The 25,000-nt window shown below is 34.9% G+C and overlaps 2 protein-coding genes across 2 annotated transcripts in view; one reads left to right on the top strand and one right to left on the bottom strand.

Moving 5' to 3' along the window:
* The window catches only part of LOC144967102 (uncharacterized), a 51,683-nt gene extending 49,357 nt beyond the window's left edge, over window positions 1–2,326 (top strand). The window contains exon 28 of the mRNA XM_078903942.1: window positions 1–2,326. This exon is cut by the window's left edge and continues 869 nt beyond it. The gene's annotated coding sequence lies outside the window, so the exon portion shown is untranslated.
* An 18,501-nt stretch (window positions 2,327–20,827) lies between these two features.
* The window catches only part of LOC144963296 (uncharacterized), a 13,159-nt gene continuing 8,986 nt past the window's right edge, over window positions 20,828–25,000 (bottom strand). Inside the window, exons 4-5 of the mRNA XM_078897192.1 lie at window positions 24,622–24,777; window positions 20,828–21,278 (exon numbers count right to left, since the gene is read on the bottom strand). Of these exons, the coding sequence (XP_078753318.1) occupies window positions 21,172–21,278; window positions 24,622–24,777 (263 nt within the window). The 3' untranslated portion in view covers window positions 20,828–21,171. The remainder of the gene's footprint in view (window positions 21,279–24,621; window positions 24,778–25,000) is intronic.

Raw genomic sequence — 25,000 nt, 5'->3', positions numbered from 1 at the left:
TAGTTGACTGCTGTAACAGATTGCTTCCTCATTATTTAACTGTCATTGCGTTTTGAAAATTGTCAACGAAGCAAGATCTTTCCTCTGTATGATATGTATACAATTTTAAGATTTAATTTACTATGGCTGATATAATTTTTTTCTTAAGTTTTCAAGAATGTTATATACTTTTTCAATAATTGTTTTTAATCAGTTCGAACATACTATCAGCTTACAGCAATTCATTCTTCTACCTTGATTTATATGTTGTCTTGTTGCTTTTATAATACTATGTGATTAATTATTTTAGACTTGACAATATATTCCTTAATTTAATATCTCAATAATTCTTTCATTCAGATAAGGCTTGAGATTGTCATAGTGACAAAAGAGGAAGGTATTTTAAGCTAATAATAAAAAGTGAGTCAATAGTAGGTTGGACTGTATCAGATGAAAAATGGCCAATTTGTTTTTTTGTATTGTAAAGTAATGATACATTTAATGATGGCACCAAGTGTTAAAATACAACAAGTTATAACAGCATGTACCTGTCTTGAATAATGTAACCCATTGCCTCAAACTAGTATTTTATTGAGATCAAACTCGTGCTGAAAAAAAAAATTGAATCTATTTTCAAAGATATGAAATGAAAGATTTTTTTTCTTTTTTGGTATCAAAGCAAATTGTAAAACTCTAAAGAGCTCATTAAGTGGATATTGCAATGTATACAATTTTTGTTTTTTAATTTAAGCTGAAAAGTTTGTAGGTTTTTCTGATCATTTTATCCTAAAATTTTATTCACCTTTGGTTTTCAGATTCACCATCAATATCGCCTTTGAAATCTTCATTTCTTTTGCCTCAGTTACAAAATGCCGGGAGATTTTATCGATTGTTCCATTTAGAGTAGTGTAAAAAAAAAAAAACATTGAATTTCAAAAGAGATTCAGACTGTTCTGTTTTCCAGCATTTAACAGGTCTGATAAATCTTTTTGGTATTTTAGAGCATTCATTTTTTTGAATGATACGAAACCACTCCCTATTGCTAATAGGCAATTAAGTATTTACTTTCTCTGTTATCATCATATTTTGTTACAAAAGAGTCTCTATAGAATTGTCTGTAGATGTGTTAGTCTTTCAGTTCAATGACGAAAGTGAGGTCTCCTACAATAATATCTAAACGTTACAAATGAGGTAGAGTGATTACTTTATCTAATATTATATACATAAGGTTATTTGATTTCATCATTTATTTATTGTTTTAATTGAATTTGCTTCAAATTATTGTGCCATACTGCATGTGATGAACCTAAACATAATGGAGGATAGTGGGGTAGATATGAGTGTAAGAAAACATGGGCAATTAATGTTATTTGAATAGGTGTCTTTGTTTAGGTTTTTGTGATTTAAGAGGTAAGAAGGAGATGTTCATTTTCAAGTCATATTTATTGCAATTATTCTGATGCCTATCTTGGCAATATGCAAGTGGTGTTATAGATTTAATGAATTTACATTTTTTCAACGAAATAATATGAACTGTTTCTAACAATGAATTTCAACTTAATATTATTATATTATTATATGCTATTAATCCATATTCAAATATATCTTCATGTTTTGCTCTTATGAAGGTATTCCTTGAAATATTTGAAGTGTTTGCAATAATATTATGATACATTCATTTGATGATACTCGATACTGATATTACGATCACATTCTTTTTGAAAGTTGTAATTGATTTTATTACTCTTTCGTTTTGATAAACAAATTAAATGCTATTGTAATCACTTCAGTTTGAGATGAATTTGATTTGTAATGTAAACCCTTTTTTATTTTCATGTCCTTTGATTATTTGAAGCTCTGTGTTACAGTCTTATAGCGGACCAATAATAAACCAGAGTTTTTGCCTTCTGTTCATAATTCATGATGATGAAACTTGTTAATCATTCATTTAAAAAAATGGTTGCATTTGTTTTTCTCTATTTAAATTGATATTTTGCAGAGTCATGACCATTTATTTTCCACTGTGAATTTTATCTTTTACTGTTTAGATTACCCAGATGCAATTTACATGTTTTGTTAACACAATTTCTGGCAGTGACTTTCAAAATCTGCTGTCTCATTTTCATCATTCAGAGAAAACTGGTTTTTTTTTTGTCACCTGTTTAGTGATTTAAACAGGAATATACTCGCCTTCTCTGCCCCATAGAACAATACACTAGTCAAAGTGTTACTAAGCTGATAGAAGCTGTGGACTGTAAAAAGTAAAAAAACAAAAAACAAAAGAACAACAAATCAAAATAACAAATACGGAACGTTTCAGGCTCAACAACAACAACAACAACAATAAGAATGAAAACATAAATACATTACTAAAAAAACAGATCAATGTCAGAATCAATACCCTGAGTGTTTTGAAAGATCAACTTTTTCCTATTTATTTTCAAATATTGAAAAAAGAGTGTTGTTTCATTTTCTATGTACTGGGTGGCGATCCTGACCTCCCATAGCGGGCAGGGAGGTACATACTGTGTCTTCTATCCCCTTATATCTTATCCAACAAGCTTTCTGTCTTTGTCTTGGAATGAGATAACTTGTTTTTTTCCTGGCCCTCGTCGGAGTCCTGGCTGAGAGGGAAACAGTCAAATGCATAGTTATTGTTTTGGGAGATGATATTTTTTTTCTTGTAAATCATCTCTCTTTTTAATGTATAATGTAAGCATTTGAGTGTATTCCTCTTTGTTGGATTTTATGCTTGTGTCTGGGTGAGACTTCTGGGTGGGGATCCTGACCTCCCATAGCGGGCAGGGAGGTACATACTGTCTTCTATCCCCTTATATCTGTTATCCAACATGCTTTCTGTCTTTGTCTCGGAATGAGATTACTTGGTTTTGTCCTGGCACTGGCCGGAATCCTAGCTGGGAGGGAAACAGTCAAATGCAGTTATTGTTTTGGGAGATTATATTTTTTTCCTTGTAAATCATCTCTCTGTTATGTATTATTATTTTTATTTTGAATGTATAATGTAAGCATTTGAGTGTGTTCCTCTTTGTTGGATTTTGTGCTTGTGTCTGGATGAGACTTGTAGGTGATTTCAAACTAAGTACATTGGTGGTATGCTCTTGGAATATACATCTGATCCCTATTTGTTCTCAATTCCCCTTTGTCTTACTTTTTCTTGGGTGCTTTAATTGTAATTCTAGAACTTTTTACTATCCCATTTTCTTCCTTTTTACTGGCGCTGTTATAACCTAAATGTGTTGCAAGCGCCGTAAAACCCTTAAAAACAAAAACAAACATGGGTGAGACTTATAGGTGATCTCAAACTAAGTACTTTGATAGTGTGCTTTTGGAATCTACATCTGATCCCTATTTGTTCCCATTCCCCTTTGTCTTACTTTCTCTTGGATGCTTTAATTGTAGTTCTAGAACTTTTTACTATTCCATTTTCTTCCTTTTTACTGGCGCTGATAAAACCTAAATGTGTTGCAAGCGCCGTAAAACCCTTAAAAACAAATAAAAACAAAAACAATTTTCTATGTAGATGTCACTTAGCAGATTTTGAAAGTCACCTCCTATTTATGAGATTTTATTCCAACATTAAATACGCCATTCAAGACAAAAATAATGGAAAGAAGTGTATTTAGAGGAAATATTTGTTTTAAAAGTGCAATTATACTCATTTTTATAAGTAAGCTATCTTTCTAAATGTTCAGAAAGTATCGTGAATTCTTGGTTGCATTACAGTTGTATCCAATTAATGGCACCCTTAAAAATATCTGGAACAATTAATCATAGTCATAGGAAAATTCTTAATAAGTAAGATGTTTTGAAAGAAGTCTATAAACATGTCATCATAACATCATCTACACTGCTGTTGATCATTGACAAAACACATTATTTAAAAAATTGTCTCGAGTTTAAGACTTCAGGTCAATTTAATATATTGATATATCTTTAGATATTTCTGACCAAACTGAAAAATATGTGTATTATCTGTGTAAAACAGGTTAATGTGTGCCTTTACTGAATACACCCAGTTATGTTATGAAACAGATTCTTTTGATCCATTTATTTTACATTCCATGAACTTCGAGAAAAATTATTGTTTTACAATTTTGTTTTTTTACAATTATTGTAGTTTAAAGTCTCAAATTGAAGTGTGGAAAAGGGCCTCTTACTTTATTTTTAAAAATCGGTTTTAATGTCTTTGTTATTGTATTTATTTATTCACTCATTTATGTTTGTTAATGTCAATGGGACAGGATGCTTTTAAATTATGTAATACATTGATTTTATAGTCGATATGATATTTTATCACTGGCATTCAAAGCATACCTCTTTTTCATTTTTATTTCTAGCATTATTGTATGTTCTGATGTTGTTTTACTTAATTTGCATGAGTCTCAATATAATCTTTTATGTGTTACACTTTGTATTTTAATACAGAACGCTCAAGTTCACTGCAGCCTATTTATGTACATATAACTATTGATATTAATTTTAATCAATTTTCTAACTTTGACATTGTCATGGAGACTTTCTCAGGTATTTTTAATATTTCACTTTCTTTATGTCTGGCATGGAAATAATCAATTTGCATAAGTATATCATTTTAAAGAAAAGGTCATCTAAAAATTTATAAAGTGATATAATGTTTTCCCCTTTGGTATTCCAAGTTCATTAAAAGATGGTAGGTACTATCTTAGGTAGACTAGATAGATTGATCTGAACATTTAAAATGTTAGTGAATTTTCATAGGCTCACTGTGCTTAAGTGGTTCACTGGGTGGGGTCTTTGACCTAAGATGGTGGCAAGGAGGTCACGCCGTGTCTTCTATCCGCTTATATCTGTTTTCCGAGTTGCTTTCTCTCTCTTTCTGGGTGGGGATCCTGACCTCCCATTGTGGGCAGGGAGGTACATGCTCTGTCTTCTATCCCCCCATACCCGTTTCCCAATTGTTTCCTGTCATTGTCTTGGAATGAGATTACTTAGTTTTGTCCTGATCCTTGCCGGAGCTCCTTGGCTGGGAGGGAAACAGTCGAATGTATAGTTATAGTTTTGGGAGATGATATTTTTTTCCTTGTAAATCATCTCTCTGTTATACATTGTATTATGTTTAGTTTACATATTATATTATATAATTGGTAAACATTTGAGTGTATTCCTCTTAGTTGGGACCTGTGCTTGTGTCTGGATGAGACTTTTAGGTGATCTCAAACTAAGTACATTGGTGGTATGCTCTTGGAATCTACATCTGATCCCTATTTGTTCTCAGTTCCCCTATGTCTTACTTTTTCTTGGGTGCTTTAATTGTAATTCTATAACTCTTTACTGTCCTATTTTCTTCCTTTTTACTGGCGCTGATATAACCTAAATGTGTTGCAAGCGCCGTAAAACCCTTAAAAACAAAAACAAACAAAAGCTTTCTGTCTTTGTCTTGGAATGAGATTACTTGGTTTGTCCTAGCCCTGGCTGGAGTCCTTGACTTAGAGGGAAAGAGTCAAATGTCTAGTTTTAGGAGATGATATATTTTTGTTGTTGTTGTAAATCTCCCTGTTATGTATTGTTATATATGTTGTTGTTAATGTATAATGCACGCATTTGAGTGTGTTCCTCATAGTAGGATCCTGTGCTTGTGTCTGGATGAGACTTATAGGTGATCTCAAACTAAGTACAATGACAGTATGCTCTTGGAATCTGCATCTCTTCCCTATTATTCCATTCCCCTTTTGTCATAATTTTTCTTGGTTGCTTTAATTGTAAATCTATGCAGTCTATTCCATTTTCTTCCTTTTTACTGGTGCTGAAATGACCTGAATATGTGTCTCAAGCGCCGTAAAACCCTTAAGAACAAACCAAATTTCTCTTTCATCGAGGATTAGTTGTCTTTTCTTGTATGAGGGCTCTTACAATATCCGTCCCTCATTCACACCTAAGTCCAGTAGGGTAATGTGTGTAAATGACACAATTCCAGCTCCAGAGATTTTGCAATCATCATTCATCTGGTCTTTGACCATGCTCAGCATTGCTTGAAATACCTTTTATCAGACGTTTGTTTGCATAGATAAACCTGTTGTCTAAAATCTTTTGATTTCTCTGGCCCATCAGTTTCCTTTTTCAGGCGTTTAAGTGATCTAAATGTGCCTTAAGTGCTATAAAATTACTCATAACATTCAGCACTGTTGAACTCCAAATTTATAGAATAGTCCTTTCCCTAACTTCCTAACTTCTAAAAACTAGGTGGGGTTCCTGGCCTCCCATAGTGGGCAGGGAGGCACTTACTGTGTCTTCTATCCCCTTATATCTGTCTTCCAACTCAATCTCTGTCTTTGACTTGGAATGAGATTACTTGGTTTTGTCCTGGCCGTGGCCGGATACTCTAGCTAAGAGGGAAACAGTCAAACGTATAGTTAGTTTAGGGAGATGATATTTTTTTCCTTGTAAATCATCTCTCTGTTATGCATTCTATTATGTTTTCTTTATATTATATACGATTTATAAAACATTTGAGTGTATTCCTCTTAGTGGGGACCTGTGCTTGTGTCTGGATGAGACTTTTAGTGATCTCAAACTAAGTACTTTGATAGTGTGCTCTTGGAATCTACACCTGTTTCTTATTTGAACCAATTCTCCTTTGTCTTGCCTTTTCGTGGGTGCCTTAATTGTAATTCTAGAACTTTTTACTATCCTATTTTCTTCCTTTTTATTGGCGCTGATATGACCTTAATGTGTTGCAAGTGCCGTAAAACCCTTAAAAACAAAAAACATAACTTCTAAAAGCAAAATACAATCTCATTCCCTGACCTCTTTTTGGAATAGGACTGCACAGGCCTTCTGTAGGATTCTTTGTTGGAGAGAAAGCATTCGTCTGTATTCTTAATTCTTTCTTGTATATTTCCCTGCATTATGCAACTGTATCTCATCAATGCCTATTTTATAGGAATTGTCTGAATGAGGTCTTTTTTGTGTGTGGTTAAGTCATTGGCTCGTCAAAAATGTAAAATGCATCTGGGATCTATTTCTGGGCTTTATTTTGAACAGGAACCCTTTCATAATCTTTGAGGTACTTCCTAGTGCTTATAAGATATAGATGGTATATGTTGTTATGACCAGTCCATTATATTTCATTTACCAAGTGCTTATATGTGATCCACCGCCTCAAAACAGTATTATGTCAGAGTTGTAAAGATAATTAAAATCGAATTTAAAGTTAAAAAATATGAGAGTTAAATCATGTTTTTATATTATAATGAAGAGAATGATTTTGTGTTTTTATAAACTGACAAGTACTAAAATTCCACATTTCCAGTTGTTTTAACTTTAATGTCCCTTAATCGCTTCTGTGGTTTTCTCTAACACGATACCATTTTGAGGTGGTGGATGACATATGTCCTAAAAGTGCATTGTCATTGATATAATATTCCTAAAAACAAATAACGGAAATAAGTTTACTGGCTTCTAAGTTTTTCTCTCTTACATTGATGTGGTATAAATATTATCTGACCGCTACTAAACCACTGAAGATTAATAAAACAAATTGTGTAGTATTTACCTATAGTAGCATGTTTTAAGTCTTCACCCCTCTCTCTTCACGTATCTTTTCTCCCTTTGGAATATATTTTTATATATCCTGGGTGGGGTTCCTGACCTCCCACAGTGGGCAGGGAGGCTTTTACTGTGTCTTCTATCCCCCCTATATCTGTTTTCCAACATGCTTTCTGTCTTTGTCATGGAATGATGGAAATTAGTCAAATGTGTTGTTAGAGTTTTAGGGAGATGATATTTTTTGTCTTGTAAATCATCTCACTGTTATACAATGTATTATGTTTTGTTTACATATTGTATATGGTTTGTAAATATTTGAGTGTAATCCTCTTAGTGGGGGCCTGTGCTTGTGTGTGGATGAGACGTTTAAGTGACCTCAAACTAAGTACTTTGATGGTGTGCTCTTGGAATCTACATCTGTTCCCTATTTGAACTAATTCTCCTTTGTCTTACACTTTCTTTGATGCTTTAATTGAATTCTATAACTTTTTACTATCCCATTTTTTTCCTTTTCACTGGCGCTGATATGACATTTAATGTGTTGCAAGCACCGTAAAACCTTTAAAATGAAAACATACTTGTCACCATCCTATTTTGACCCACCATAGTGGGCAGGGAGGTACTTGCTGTGTCTTCTTTCCCCTATTATCTGTTTTTCAATAGCCTTCTGTCTTTGTCTTGGAGTGAGATTGCTTGGTTTTGTCCTGACCTTGGTCGGAGTCCTTGGCTGAGAGGGAAACAGTCGAATGTATAGTTATTGCCTTGGGAGATGATATTTTTTTCCTTGTAAATCATCTCTCTGTTATGTACTGTATTATGTTTTATTTACATGTTATGTTTGATTTGTTAACATTTGAGTGTATTCCTGTGCTTGTGTCTGGATGAGACTTTAAGGTGATCTCAAACTAAGTACTTTGATGGTGTGCTCTTGGAATCTACATCTGCTTCCTATTTGAACAAATTCCCCTTTGTCTTACCTTTTCTTGGGTGCTTTAATTGAATTCTATAACTTTTTACTATCCCATTTCTTCCTTTTTACTGGCGCTGATATGACCTTAATGTGTTGCAAGCGCCGTAAAACCCTCAAAAACAAAAACAAAACAAAACATTTTGACCCAGACCCTTTATACAAGAAGGAGATAAGTTGATACCATGATGACTTGACTCTTATTGGTCACACATAGGTCTGTTTTGCTTGGATCTTCCCCTTATCACTAAATCTATCATTTACTTTTTTACATGGTGCATGTAGACCTCAAAGCATCGCCAATGTTCTTACTCTTCAGAACGAAAATTTATTAGTTTTAAATTCATGTCATTGAGATTTTCTTTTTAAGAGGATTTTCGTCCATATTTATTTTATTGATAGAGATTTTTAAAGAAGGGAACAAAGCTGAAGATGCTTGAGATCCTAAAGAATGAATTTTTACTAATGTTTGTAATAATAATCTTGCACAATATTGTCTTTCAATGGTATTCTCTGGTATGGTACTGCTTATTTTGTATTTTTCTTTTGGCTGTGATTTGGTTTTGTTTCGGCTTGTATTTTAATTTGATTCATTCACAGTATTTCCTTTGTATGATTATTTACCTCCATTTGAATATCTATGCAATTATTTTATTATGTTTATATTATTATTTATCATTTGAAAAACTATTATAATGCTCATAATGTCTCTTATAAAAATTACATTGACATCAATTGAAATAAACAAATACACAAACAGATCATCAACTAATTAGTTGATGATCAGTTTATTAGTGTCTTTGTATATTTCAATTGTTGTCAATGTAAAGCGCTTGGTGCCTGTTTAGACGGGGTAAAGTACTATAATAAGTGCTGGTTATTATTAATATTGTTATTATTATTATTATTATTACTATTATTATTATTATTATTATTATTATTATTTTGGAAGATGAAGCCACCCCCTCCTCCTTTAAATGGGGGTAAACGTACTCCCTAACCCTCTTTTATTTTATTTTAAAAATTTATTTCTGGGTGGGGATCCTGACCTCCCATAGTGGGCAGGGAGGTACATACTGTGTCTTCTATCCTCTTATATCTATTTTCCAACATGCTTTCTGTCTTTGTCTTGGAATGAGAATACTTGGCCCTGTTCGGAGTCCTGGCGTGGAGGGAAACAGTCAAATGCATAGTTATTGTTTTGGGAGATGATATTTTTTTCCTTGTAAATCATCTCTCTGTTATGTATCATTATATTTATTTTTAATGTATAATGTAAGCTTTCTGTCTTTGTCTTGGAATGAGGTTACTTGGTTTTGTTCTGGCCCAGGTTGGAGTCTTGGCTGGGAGGGAAGCAGTCAAATGCATAGATATTGTTTTGAGAGATGATATTTTTTTCCTTGTAAATCATCTCTCTGTGAGTGTATTCCTCTCTGTTGGATTTTGTGCTTGTGTCCGGATTAGACTTATAGGTGATCTCAAACTAAGTACATTGGTGGTATGCTCTTGGAATCTACATCTGATCCCTATTTGTTCCCAGTTCCCCTTTGTCTTACCTTTTCTTGGGTGCTTTAATTGTAATTCTAGAACTTTTTACTATCCCATTTTCTTCCTTTTTACTGGCGCTGATATGACCTTAATGTGTTGCAAGCGCCGTAAAACCCTTAAAAACAAAACAAAACAAACAGACTTAGATGTGATCTCAAACTATGTGCTTTGGTGGTATGCTCTTGGATTCTACATCTGATCCCTATTTTAGTGCTTAGGCCACTGGGACCCCCCCTCCCCCCCATTTGGGAGTTTATGCCACTATGTTTTTCAAATAATAGAACTTATTGGCCATACAAATTCCACTGTTACCGTAAAAATAAGTGTCATTTAAGAGAGTTATGGCTCTTTGAAAAAAGTGAGTTGTGTCCCCTTGCAAAAAAGAGACAACATTTCTTTCAAAGGCTCTGGAGACTACAATATTAATTCAAATATATGCAAATTGGGTATCAAACTGAAGGAAATTGAATATACTATCAAACTATGTGCACAAGCTTTCAATTTGTAAATATTATATAGACTCACAGAAAGTTGAAACAATTTGTCAGTAATCTCATGAAGTGTCATATCTAAACTTATGGGCTATTTCAGTGTTTTACACAAAAAATTATTTTAAATATGGCCAAAAACAGCATGTTAATTAAAAATGTAGCACTGAAGAAAGCTATGGCCCAAGCCTCAACAACAACCTTCATATTTCTACGTCACAGGAAAAACTAAAAGTGTACGCAACCCTTACATTTTTCTCCACTTTGTCGGATGCCAAATTCATCATAATTTTCATTCTTTTTAAACATGGTATTGATGTCCAGTTGTCACATTTAAAAGTAAGTTGAAGGTGTGGTAAAAACAATAGATATATCATGAAAAAAGATTAATTTGTTCACAACCCAAGTGAAGCATCATTACCGAAGACTTTTGAAGGAAATCGCATTGTTATATTATGAAGAATAATTGATACTCAAAAGGGATTCTTGATTCAAGATGCAGTAAGTACATAAAAACAATATCCTTATGTGTTTTGCAAACATGCTTTACTCCTTAACAGTTTGCACTGCTCACCAATTTATTACATATCCTCATCATCAGTAGCAAAATCCTCTTCGTCCTCTGAAGTGTCGTCAAGGAAATCACTGTCAAAGCTATCACTACCATCCTCGGCAGTACTGGTGCAGCTTTCTTCATACACAATTTCCTGCAACTCATCTGGAATGAAAGCATCTTTGAACCACTGTACTTCCAATTCATTTGCAGAATTTCTCTGCCAACCGTTATCCTCTGGTTTTGGAATGCTAGGATTCTGGCACACTGCATTCCTCCAAATGAGAGTTTGAAAGTTGGCTCTTGATATGTGCAGTGACAATACTTGACTACAAGGAGGCATCTGACACAGATCAATTCCACCACTGCATGAGATGGTACCTTTCTTTCCTTTGAAACGCTGGCGAACTATGTCATACCTCACTTTGTTGACACTTGTGCATGAGGTTTTGCCATACAGCTTGCACACAAATGACTCTAACATGAGACAGTCATTACTCGAAACAGCTGCTGATGTTCCAAATCTGGAGAACAGAATTCTAAGATCTTCCTCCTTTTGAAGAAACTTTAGAGCTTTCAGCTTTCCTTGCCCAGCAAAGCAACTTGTTGTGTCACAGCCTGTGAATGTATGGACACCAAGTAATGCATCTTTGCTATCTGAGAGACATTGATTTGTCGCCTGTTGTTGCCACAGCCAGTATCAAAAATCAGGGTCTTTCCAATTGTCTCTGAGAATGAAAGGAGAAGTAAGAAGACATCCGTGTCTGGTGATCTGACAACAATTGTTTCACAGTTTGGTTGGCGGGAAGCATATTGACAGTGCAGTATAATTCGTGTGTCTGCCTCTTCCTGTGATGAGTAGAGATCTAGACAAGGTACAGCTGTGGTAAATGCATCCGTGTCACTGTAAAGTAAGGTGCATCTCTCTTCACAGACAAAGAAGATTTCCCTGTTTCTCAGTTTCTTTGCATATTCGTTACTTTCCCATTCCTTGAGGAGAAACCTGATGAGGGGTCTTTTGTTATCAACGCAGCTGAGAAATGATTTCCAACGTCTGGGCACTGTTGTTGCAGATCCTCTTAACAAGTATGCATCTTCTATGATTGAATCTTCTATGTAAGTATCAGTCACAAAGTGTACACAAGCTGCTTGTGGTAAGGAGGAAAATGTAAGTTTGGCTACTTCACCAAATGTATTTGGGATTGCTGACAGAGTTTGTAACAGAGCATTGCCATCAACAATGTAAACGGTGTTTGTTTTGTTTTTGCATAATCCTCGAACATTAATGAATTGTCAGGCGTGAGCTTGTGCAACAGAGTTGCTTTGTTGGTCTTCAGAGGTAAACCATCTGATGAAGCCAGCGACCATGGAGTAGGTGTTAGAGGATATTGAAGAACTTTTTGAAGATCAACACTGTGTTCTTGGGACAAAACAAGAAGCTGGCCAAATAAATTTCTTTGTGCCTTGATTTTGACCACGTTCATGTCTTTTTTCACTGTTACCACTTTCCTCAATGATGCAAATGTCTTGGTCTTGTTCCTTGCTAATGGCTTGTGAAATTCTACAGTCTTTTCCTTCAGTCTGTTTTCAACAAAACTTTCAAACAATCTTTTTCCTGTTTTTTCCACGGCTAGCAGGTCATCAGCAACATCCTCTTGCACTTTCATTCCTGAAGCTAGACTGACCAGACCATCTTCAACTTCAAAGGGATTGATAAATAATGCTGAAAATGCCTGGAGGATCTTTTGCACTCGCTTTTCACTTTGTCTTTTTCTGCAAGGCTCAATTCTTTGTGGGTGTCTATATCTATACAGTTGTTGTTGCTGATCATTCTTTGGGTTGCTGATACATATTCTGCTCGATTGTGTCTTGTTACACTCCAACGGTAATAGCTTGGAAGACTCTTGCTGAACCCAACAATACCTCCTTTTGTCTTTGCATGTTTGTTTATTGTTTGTCCAATGGTCATATCAACTGCTATTCTTCCAGCAGGCGTCCTTGATCTGGAGACACTAAATCCATTATCTTGTAACATTTCTTCTGCCCCTGGGTGGGAATGAATCAGGTTGGCTAGTGACACAAAATATACACTGAGATACTTGGCATAATTGTGGTGATTCATGGTAAAAAGCAGTGTGCACAGTTCTTTTAAACAAGATATATGAAGAAGAAAGTTGGTAGCTCGCAGAAACTGGAGGAGAAGCCAAACTCTGTCCATGTATTGGATCCAGTATTGTGCAGTTTTTCCGTACTTTCCTGAGCGGACACTCTCTTTGAAGGCTTCATACTGGGAAAATAACTCAGCATACACAGTTGACTGGAGAATTTTATTAGCTGTATGGCTTGAAATTCCTTCGGTGAATTCCTTTATGTAAGACATGAGGTCTTTACTGAGTTTTGAATCCGTGTTCTGCTCAAATTTTGCAAGCAGAAGCCTCTCTAGAGCCTCCAAAACAGACACATGCACTCGTATAGCCCTGTTGTAGTTCTTTCCACTCATAACCCTATCCATAGAACCATGTGCACATAGCCCTGCTTCAGTCACAATTTCTTCAAAACCAGATCCACTTTGGAGCTTTCCCAGGGCACCAAGATATGAAATTATGGTGTGAAAGACACCCAGGTGAATAATGACTGTTTTGTAAAGCTGTGGGTTTTGCCAGACAATATCGTAAGCTTTCTTTGCTACAGCAAGGTCAAATGTTACAAATGTATATGTGTTATATGCCCATTAATCATGCCTGAATTGTGCTAGTACAAAATTCCTCTTGTTTATTTATCACTGAAAGGAAGCAAATACACTGTAATATATATTTTTTTCATATTATAGAGAAAATGACTATCAATATCAAAGATTTAAAAACCCTATATAGCTTTGTAAAATATTTTATGATATGAGGCAAAAAATGAGAAATGACAATAAAATTCCACTATTTATTGCATTTGAAGCAATTTTAGGGTGATAAACAATCATTTTATTCACAAAAATGAGTTCACGAAAAATTGCACCCGATGACCTTTCAAGGGCCATAACTCCTGTAAATGATACTTGAAAAAACTGTAACACCCGGATTAATTTGTGTTATATGTCCCTGAAGCATGCCTGAATTGTGCTAGTGCAAAATCCCTCTTGTTTATTCATCCTGAAGGGAAACAAGTACACTGTAATAGATTTTTTTTTCAAATTATAGAGAAAATGGCTATCAAAGATTTAAAAACGCTATATGGCTTTGTAAAATATTTATGATATGAGGCAAAAAATGGGAAATGACACTAAAATTCCACTATTTATTGCATTCGAAACAATTTTAGGGTGATAAACAATCATTTTATTCACAAAAATGAGTTCACGAAAAATTGCACCCGATGACCTTTCAAGGGCCATAACTCCTGTAAATGATACTTGAAAAAACTGTAACACCCGGATTAATTTGTGTTATATGTCCCTGAAGCATGCCTGAATTCTGCTAGTGCAAAATCCCTCTTGTTTATTCATCCTGAAGGGAAACAAGTACACTGTAATAGATTTTTTTTCAAATTATAGAGAAAATGGCTATCAAAGATTTAAAAACGCTATATGACTTTGTAAAATATTTTATGACATGAGGCAAAAAATGAGAAATTACAATAAAATTCCATTATTGATTGTATGTGAAACAATTTTAAGGTGATAAACAACCATTTTATGCACAAAAACGATTTCACAAAAAATTGCACCTAATGACCTTTCAAGGGCCGTAACTCTCGTAAATGACACTTGAAAAAACGGTAACAGCCGGATTAATACTCAAGATATAGTGCTGTTTCAGAAAAACCATGTGGCGAAAACTCCCCCAGGGGGGGGGAGGGTTTCGCCCACTGGCCCATGCACTATTTGTTCCTAGTTCCCCTTTTGTCTTACTTTTTCTTGGGTGCTTTAATTGTAATTCCAGAACTTTTTACTATCTTATTTTCTTCCTTTTTACTGGCTCTGATATAACCTAAATGTGTTGCAAGCGCCGTAAAACCCTTAAAAACAAATAAACAAAACAAAAATTTATTTGGACGTCTTTACGGGTTAAGCTTATTTAAACTAATCCCCTTTGTCTTGTTTTTTCTTTGGCGCTTTTATTTTCAGATTTGTAACTTTTCCTTTATCATCTTCCCTTTTACTGGCGCTGAAATGACTTTATTGTTTTGCAAGTGGCCTATAACCCCTAAAACAAACCGATACTATCAAGAGGAATAAACTCCAATCAACGGTATAATCATAATACACAAGTCGTCTACAATAAAACCATGTTTTTCATTGGAATTTTATATACAGATTCCTGGGTGGGGTTCCTGACCTCCCATAGTGGGCAGGGGGGTACATACTGTGTCTTCTATCCCCTTATAACTGTTTTCCAACATGCTTTCTGTCTTTGTCTTGGAATGAGATTACTTGGTTTTATCCTGGCCCTGGCCGGAGTCCTAGCTCGGAGGGAAACAGTCAAATGCATAGTTAATGTTTTGGGAGATGATGTTTTTTTCATTGTAAATCATCTCTCTGTTATGTATTATTATAAGGAATTGGTATTTTCAATGTATAATGTAAGCATTTGAGTGTATTCCTCTTTGTTGGATTTTGTGCTTGTGTCTGGATGAGACTTATAGGTGATCTCAAACTAAGTACATTGGTGGTATGCTCTTGGAATCTACATCTGATCCCTATTTGTTCCTAGTTCCCCTACGTCTTACTTTTTCTTTGGTGCTTTAATTGTAATTCTATAACTTTTTACTATCCCATTTTCTTCCTTTTTACTGGCGCTGATATAACCTAACTGTGTTGGAAGCGCCGTAAAACCCTTAAAACAAACAAACTAAAACATATACAGATTCGAATGACCAAGCAGATATATTGTTGCTGCTTTTCATCAACTTTAATCATAGATGTTTTCCTCTTTTGATAGTTTTGTGGACTTACTATTTTTAATATTTTATGCTCATTGAGTGATTCTAAACACACTAAACATTCACATTGGTAGAATCCCTCTTAGGTGAGGCACGGCATGGGCTGGTGGGTTCTGAATTTGTTCTACACTCTAGCTATCTATCTCTTCTATCCCACAATAATGTCATTTGTTCTTTGTGTAGTTTGTGTCCTTGCTCTGAAATGGGACCTATTGGTTTCACCTGGGCCTTCATGGAGTATTTTACTGAGATACATATTTTTGTGAGCCTTGTAAATGATCTCTTTATAGTTCGTCACCTTTTAGTTGTGATCTAATTTATGTTGGCAGAGGTCACATGCTACTCTTTGGTTGGGTCTTTTAGATGGTCTCAGATTAGATGCCTGGATAAATCACTCCTGAATGTATTTCTGCTCTCTGATTGAACTAGTTTTCTTGTCTTTCTTTTGTCTTAGTGGTCTGAAGCGCATCTTAACTATGATTCCCTTTGCTTTTTTTTGTTCGATTTTCCATGCATATGAACTCAAGAGAGTTAATGGCGGGCAGGAGGTTACTTGCTGTGTCTTCTGTTCCTCTTTGTCTGTTTTTCAGTTGTTTTCTGTCATTCTTTATCTTGGAATGAGATTACGTGATCTGTCCTAGTCCTGGCTGGAGTCCTTGGTTGAGAGGGAAACAGTCAAATTTATAGTATTAGTTTTGGAAGAGGATTTTTTTCCCATGTGAATCATCTCTCTGTTATGTGTTGTTAGTTATGTTTTCTGTTTTGGATATAATCTGTAATCGTTTGAGCCTGATCCTCTGAGTGGGATCATGTGCTGGTGTCTGGATGGGACTTTCAGGTGATCTCAAACTAAGAACACTGATAGTGTGCTCTTGGAATCTACATCTGTTCCCTATTTGAACCAGTCCCCTTTATCTTACTTTTTCTCGAGAACCTGTACTTATAATTCTATAATTTTTTCACTATCCTATTTTCTTCCTTTTTACTGGATTTGAAATGACCTAAATGTGTTGCAAGTGCCGCAAAACCCTTTAAGGCTAAACAATAAACCTTTTTTATTGGGGCTAAAATGACATGAAAAGTGTTGCGAGGGTCATAAAAAGAAAACTAAAAAAAAGTCAACATTCATGTGTCTCAATAGTATGGTGACAGTTATAATAAATACATGATTATTGTTCGAATGAACAATACTGTAGGTCATTAAAACTTTTATTTATTTTTAAATACACGCTCTAATTTATTAATTGTGTTATGAATATAAAAGCTTGAATACAATCTTGATGTGTTTGTTTTGATTCTGAATAAGGAGGTAAACAATCCAAGGCATAACACATGTATTAAATTTTAGATGAAGATTACTGCTTTTAACCCGTTTGTTATTGCTTTTAACACGTTTGTTATATTTAGACCACAATTGTGAGTGAGTTGCAAAATATCTGTTTCAGAAGCATTTTCCTGTTTTAAACTATAATAATAGGTACTTTTGTTTGGCCATTGATATGCATAGTTTTGACATCTTCAATTTGAAATGGACTATAATGATATATAATTATTGATTGTTAAAAATATGAAGGAAGTCTATCATTGTTGCATTTTCAATTTAAAAAGTAATTTTTCTTCCTGCCAATTCTGAAAACATAATCAACTGGAGAGGGGTGAAAGAATGATGTGCAAACCTTTATTACTAGCGCAAAGTATGCTATAAAGATTTGTCAACATTTTATTGTTTGCTACGTGTTTAGGGTTAACAACATGTGAATGCCATTCAATTTTTTTGTCTCAGCAAAGCTCAACTTCTCTTATGTTTTGATATTATTTTGTAAATTACCTTGTTTTAAAATTCTTAAATTGTTGTGCCAGCCACATGACAAGCGAACATCATCAGCTCTAATTATTGTGACATTCAGATCTATGGAGTAATTTTAGATACCTACGAGAGTATTTTGGAGGGAGCTGGATATTTTTTTTTTCTCTCAGTACATACATCGCATTACTATATTAGTCATGTGCCACCCATTTTCTTCCTTTTTACTGGCCCTGATATGACCTTAATGTGTTGCAAGCGCCGTAAAATCCTTAAAAAAAAAAAATAAATAAATAAATAAAAAAAAAAAAAAAAAAAAAAAAACAAAGTCATGTGCCAGTGTCTTCATCATTTCTTGTTATCATCAGTGTCTGGATGGGAATTGAATGTAATCTCAGACTAGACACACGGATAGATTGCATGTTGAATTTATAAAGTTGTAAGACTGTGTGTGGTTACTGACCTCCCTTTAGTGGACAGGGAGGTGCTTACTGTATCTGTTTTCCAATTGCGTTCTGTCTTTGTCTTGGAATGAGATTACTTGGTTTTGTCCTGACCCTGGCCGGAGTCCTTGGCTTAAAAACAAACAAACAAAAGTTGTAAGTGCAGGCTGATTATCATTTAAATTTCCTATCATTTTCCTTTTTAACGGAGCTGAATTGACCTAACATGTCGAAACGCGTTAATCATCCTAGAACAGAGCAAAGCAAAATACAATGAAAAAAAAATTCTGAAATTAAACTGAACATTTTTTGTTTGAAAAGTTGTTTTTTTATTATAATAATAATATAATTCCCAAGTCTTTAACGAAATATTGCTCAAGTTATTATCTATACATACTTGATGCTATTGATGAATCGTGTCCATTTACAACAGCAATGTTAATATCTTGTCATTTGCTTTCATTTTAGATTTCAATCATGATATAACTCCACATGACTTTCATAACATGCTGAAAGCACCACTGTGATAATAAAAGTTAAATAAAGCACTTTCCTATTATAATAAATTATACATTGTTTAGTGTTTTATTATTATTATTATTATTATTATTATTATTATTATTATTATTATTATTATTATTATTATTATTATTATTATTATTATTATTATTATTAGTGTTGTTGTTATTGTTATTAGTAGTAATATTTTTATTTTGATATGATAATGATGAGGGGAAAACAGTCACATGTATAGTATTAGATTTAGGAGACGATGTTTTTTTCCTCTTTCAAATCGTCTTTTTGTTATATACTGATGAATTTTTAAGATGAATATAATACTGTGTAAATATTTGAATATAATCCTCTTAGTGGGATCCTTTGTTTGTATCTGGATGGGTCTCTCGGAAATATTTTGTCGCCTGTAATGCCATATTACATTTTAAAAAAAATATTGAGACAATCCTGTTCCTGGCCAGGCACTCATTTTACACCAAAGTATTGTGAAAGAATGTGAGTAAAGCGTCTTTTCCAAGGACTTTACCCTGCCCAGAGCATAACTCAAATCCGGGACTTACCATTTGAAGGCGTCATACCACTAGTCCACAAAACCGCTCGGATAATCGAATCAATTAGGCAAAAAGAAGTAGATTTCAATAATAAACTATCAATGACCTCTCATAGTAGGCAGAGAAGTCACTTGTCGTGCTGGGTGGGGTTCCTGCCTCCCATAGTGGGCAGGGAGGTACATACTGTGTCTTCTATCCCCCTATATCTGTTTTCCAACTAGCTGTCTGTCTTTGTCTTGGAATGAGATTACTTGGTTTTGTCCTGGCCCTGGCCGGATACCTTGACTGGGAGGGAAACAGTCAAATGCACAGTTATTGTTTTGGGAGATGATATTTTTTTCCTTGTAAATCATCTCTCTGTTATGCATTGTATTATGTTTTCTTTATAGTATATACGATTTTTAAAACATTTGAGTGTATTCCTCTTAGTGGGGACCTGTGCTTTTGTCTGGATGAGACTTTTAGGTAATCTCAAACTAAGTGCTTTGATAGTGTGCTTTTGGAATCTACATCTGTCTCCTATTTGAACCAATTCCCCTTTTGTCTTTTCTTTTCTTGGCCACTTTAATTGTATTTCTATAACTTTTTACTATCTTATTTTCTTCCTTTTTACTGGCGCTGATATGACCTAAATGTGTTGCAAGTGCCGTAAAACCCTTAAAAACATAAAAACATCACTTGTCGTGTCTTCTATCCCCCTATCTGTTTTCCAGGTTGCTTTCTAGCTTTGTCTTGAAATGAGATTACTTGGTTTTGTCCTGGCCCTTGTCTGAGTCCTTGGTGGGAGGGAAACCGCGAGTAATGCACAGACATTTAGTTTTGAATGATGATATTTTCCCCTTGTTAATCATCTCTGTTTTACGACGCACTGTTTATATCTTGAATATGTTTTATAAACATTCCTCGCAGTGGGATACTGTCCTGGTGACTGGATGAGACTGTGGGATGATCTCAAACTAAGAACATGGATGGTATGCCATTGGAATCTAACTCTGTTCCTTATTTGAAACAGTGCCTTTGTTAATTTTAATCGTAAATCTTTTTTTTTGGTTATCCCATTTTCATCTTTTTTACTGGTGCTGACATGACATAAAAGAGACGCAAGCGCTGTAAAACCCTTAAAAACAAACAGCAAATAACAGAGTCCTTGGAAATGTCTGTTTATGAACATTCCTTCACTGCACTCAGTATAAAATGACTACCAGGCTGGTAACAGCGTTGTCTGTCGAAAAAAAAAATATAAAAGCGTCTACAGGCGTTGTCTCGTTCCACATCATGTTGAATTTTGATGTTGGTTGGGGAACCCTTGCAAAGAACTTTGAGCACATTTAGTTGAATTTGCTTCATATTAACGCTCAAGTTTGGTTTTTTTTTTAATACCTCATGTTGCACGGACAGTGTTGTTGGCGCTGGAATGAATGACCTAAAAGTGGCCTTAAGACCATTTACACAAATTCCTTTCTGCTTGCAGGGTAAGAGATTAATTGAAATATGTTGGGGGTTTTTGTGTGTTAGAAATCTACGTTTAATGACAAAGATAAAAAATGTAAAAGAAATCAAGCCCAGTGAAATAGCAATTTTGCTAAAGTAGGGCAACTACTGGTCATGATGGTGGGTATGACGAAGGGGACGACGATGGTAGCGATGCTGATGACGATGATGATTATGATGATGACAATAAATACGGTGGTGATAAATGATGATGATGATCATGGTAATGATGATTATGGTGAGGACTATGACGACGATTTTGACAATAAAAAGACAGTGATAATAAATATACGAGGATGACAGTCATAACAAAATGAGTGGGTGGCATTTTTGTTTGAGCATAGTGTTGTTGTATCATACAAATTGACTAAATATTTTACAAAATGATTTGAATCCGATTCGTGAATCCGGTTTAGGGAAGTAGTCCTGTACAGTGTCGTGGATTTCCTCCTTCGAAACACCTAGTAGATTAAAAAGGATAATAGAGTGTTAAAATGTTTACTAGCTAACTTCTGGGTGAGGTCATTAGTCCTCCCATTGGGGAGTGGGTTGGGAGGCACTTACTGTGTCCTCTATCCCCCTATAACTGTTTTCCAACTTGCTTTCTGTCTTTGATTGTCTTGGAATGAGATGAATCATGTCCCTGGCCGGAGTCCTTGACTGAGAAGGAAACAGTCAAATTTATAGTTATAGTTTTAGAATATAATATTTTTTTTCCTGGTAAATCATCTCATGTACTGTAATCTATTTCTGTTTTTAATATATAATTATTTGTAAACATTTGAGTGTGTTTCTCTTTGTGGGATCCTGTGCTTATGTCAGGATGAGACTTGGTGTTCTCAGACTGCTGGTGGGCTCTTAGAATCTACACCTGTTCCCTATTTGAAACATTCTCCATTTGTCTTACCTTTTCTCGTGTGCTTTTGATTATTAACCTAGAATTGTTGACTATCCCATTTTCTTCTCTTCTTTTTTTTTACCGGTGGTAAAATGATCTAAATGTGTCGCAAGCGCCGTAAAACCCTTAAAAACAGATAATATACTTCTTAGTGTATTATAACTATTGTACACTTATGCTGTGTCGATGGGTCAGCGCCACTATCTCTGGTCCTTTTTAAAAAAAGTTCAAGATACTTTTAAGGCGGTGAATGATTGCAGGAGTAATGATGATTGTCAAACTCTCGGCGTTGTGCCCATGGGTGAGGTATCCTCTGTTGGCTGGAATACCTGGCTTGTAGTAATGGCGGATATTTGAAGAGTGCTATTGCAAAAACGTGTACGTTCTAATTTTATTTTCTTCCCATGTTGTTGGTTTAAACTAGTGGAGTGCCCGCAATATTTGCAGAGAAATAAAGGCCATTAGGAACTGGTGGTCATCTCTTCTACTTATTATAATGAGAAAAATAGGGTATGGAAAAGTGCCAGATGAAAACAGAGAATAAAAAGTCACGGGGCCAGTGCCAAACTCAAGGGCTGGATACCTCTCTCTCTCTCTCTCTCTCTCTCTCTCTCTCTCTCTCTCTCTCTCTCAGCCAGGCGGAGGGTGTCGTGTCAATTGGATACTGAGGTTGGCACTGACCCCGCGACTTTTTATTCTGTTTTCAGCTGGCACTTCTCCATACCCTACTTTTCTCATCATTATTGAAACAAGTGCCCGCTCCACACTTTTTCTGTATTTTATACTTATTCTACTACTGTATTGCATTTGTAGATTTGTGGGTAATTCTGTGCTCGGTAACTGTGTGGGGTTCCTGATCTCCCATAATGGGCAGGGAGGTACATACTGTGTCTTCTATCCCCTTATATCTGTTTTCTAACATGCTTTCTGTCTTTGTCTTGGAATGAGATTACTTGGTTTTGTCCTGGCCCTGGCCGGAGTCCTAGCTGGGAGGGAAACAGTCAAATGCATAGTTATTGTTTTGGGAGATGATATTTTTTTCCTTGTTATGTATTATTATTATATTTGTTATTTTCAATGTATAATGTAAGCATTTGAGTGTATTCCTCTTTGTTGGATTTTGTGCTTGTGTCCAGATGAGACTTATAGGTGATCTCGCGGGTGGTTGGATGGGAGCATCACCCTTGAATCATATACCTATGATGTTCGCATGGGTGTACGATCCGATAGTGATGTCGTTTCTTCTTCTCTTTACTAGCCTATCCTGCTTCTTTGGTTTGTGATTGTATTTTTGACAGGGGATATTTTTTTTTCTGTAAATCTTCTGCCTGTTTGTTCTTGGTTATTTATAATTTAGCTTATGATATCTTTAGGTTATGATTTTGATTTACATTTGTACTATTTTTGTTAGATTGCTTGTTTTTTTTTTTTGTTTCAGCGGTCTCTCATATAACCTCAATTGTGTTGGAAGAGACCTAAAGCAACAAACAAACAAACAAAAATAGGTGATCTCAAACTAAGTACATTGGTGGTATGCTCTTGGAATCTACATCTGATCCCTATTTGTTCCCAATTCCCCTATGTCTTACTTTTTCTTGGGTGCTTTAATTGTAATTCTAAAACTTTTTACTATCCCATTTTCTTCCTTTTTACTGGCGCTGATATAACCTAAATGTGTTGCAAGCGCCGTAAAACCCTTAAAAACTAACAAAAAACTAACTGTGCTCGATAATAAAAATTCATCATTGGCGTTACTGAGCAATGTTGATTCCCAACCCTAAAGATTAGAGTTATTATTATTACTTGATAGTATCAAGAAAGATTTAAAATTACGTCATCATGTTTTTTGTTGGGGATGAGATTATTATTACTTGATAGTATCAAGAGAGATATAAATTACGTCATCAATTTTTGTTGTGGATATGCTAGAATTGCGTAAAATAAATTTTACTCGCAATGAAAATCAAACATAAAAAATGACTGAATATTACGACCAAGCAGATTTTCTTCGTATTAATTTGATAAATGGGATGATAGAATTAGCCTGGAATAAAAAAGAAGGTTTGTCAGTTACTCGTTATGTTTTTAAAAATAGTTTTATAATTTTTATATTTGCCAGTAATTATGTGCTCGATGATAAAAATTTTACATTGGCTGTTCGGAACAATGTTGATCCTGAACCCTATTAAAAAAATTAATAGATTGAGAACCATCAAACCTGCTATATCTTTGATGAAAAATTGATCACTGACATCCCATAACTTTATTTCTCCTTTCTCCCCCCCTCTCTCTCTCTCTCTCTCTCTCTCTCTCTCTCTCTCTCTCTCTCTACTTGAGGGATTCACTATAAATACTTTTAAAAGAAGGGAATAAAAAAATATGAATGACAAACAGAACCATAAGAGGAAAACAGCAACGCGATAAAAACTTACGCACTAAAATGCGACAGAATGAAAAATCTACATACCCTGCTATCTAGCTTTTTGGGTTAAAATGACGCCGTCAATTTTAGAGAATGAAGGAACATATTTAAAAGTAATAGATGGCTATAATAAAATCAATTTAAATGGCAAAAATGTTGTTGTCTTGAATCAGACGGATAGAAAAATTAACGAACTGGCAAATTTCCAGAGCGGAGAGTAATCTGGTTTTCCCTGTAGACGACACACGCACACACACACACACACACACACACACACACACACTGAGAGAGAGAGAGAGAGGGAGAGAGAGAGAGAGAGAGAGAGAGAGAGAGAGAGATTGTTTTATCAATACAGATAATGAATGATATTTTAATATAAAAATATCAGCACTTTGTCACTTTGACATGATACTGGATATGCGAGTGGTGTTAACTGTTAAATTCCTTTACAATTTCAAAGGTACTCAGGCGTAAATCGTCTTACCTACATCTCTGAAAAGTGCGCGACATTCTTGCAGACTTATCAAATGGTCTTTGTCGACATCGTACATCCTGAATAAAGAAATCAAGTTTTCTGCTCTGGCGTGTATCTGCTCTCGAAGTACGCCTTGAAATTCCTTGAAGCTGATCTTCCCGTCCCCTGTATGAATCATAACATAAGTCGTAGTCGCATTATTACGTAACCCGTTAACCACCGTACTCTGGAAAGACATGTATTAAAAAATTGGCCAGAAAACTCGGCCTTCAAATATTCATCGATTTAAATAACCCTCAAATTGGCAAAAACTCTAAAACCTCGGACTTCACGAAGTGGTTCAATAAATGCCACCCATTGTCTCAGAATGGTATTATGTCGAAGTGAA

This window comes from Berghia stephanieae, chromosome 1 (assembly GCF_034508935.2).
Source record: "Berghia stephanieae isolate SIO BIC M18660-M18661 chromosome 1, UCSD_Bste_1.3, whole genome shotgun sequence".
Taxonomy (NCBI): domain Eukaryota; kingdom Metazoa; phylum Mollusca; class Gastropoda; order Nudibranchia; family Aeolidiidae; genus Berghia; species Berghia stephanieae.
The sequence above is the reverse complement of the archived record's forward strand: the minus strand, read 5'-3'. Positions and strand labels throughout refer to the sequence as shown.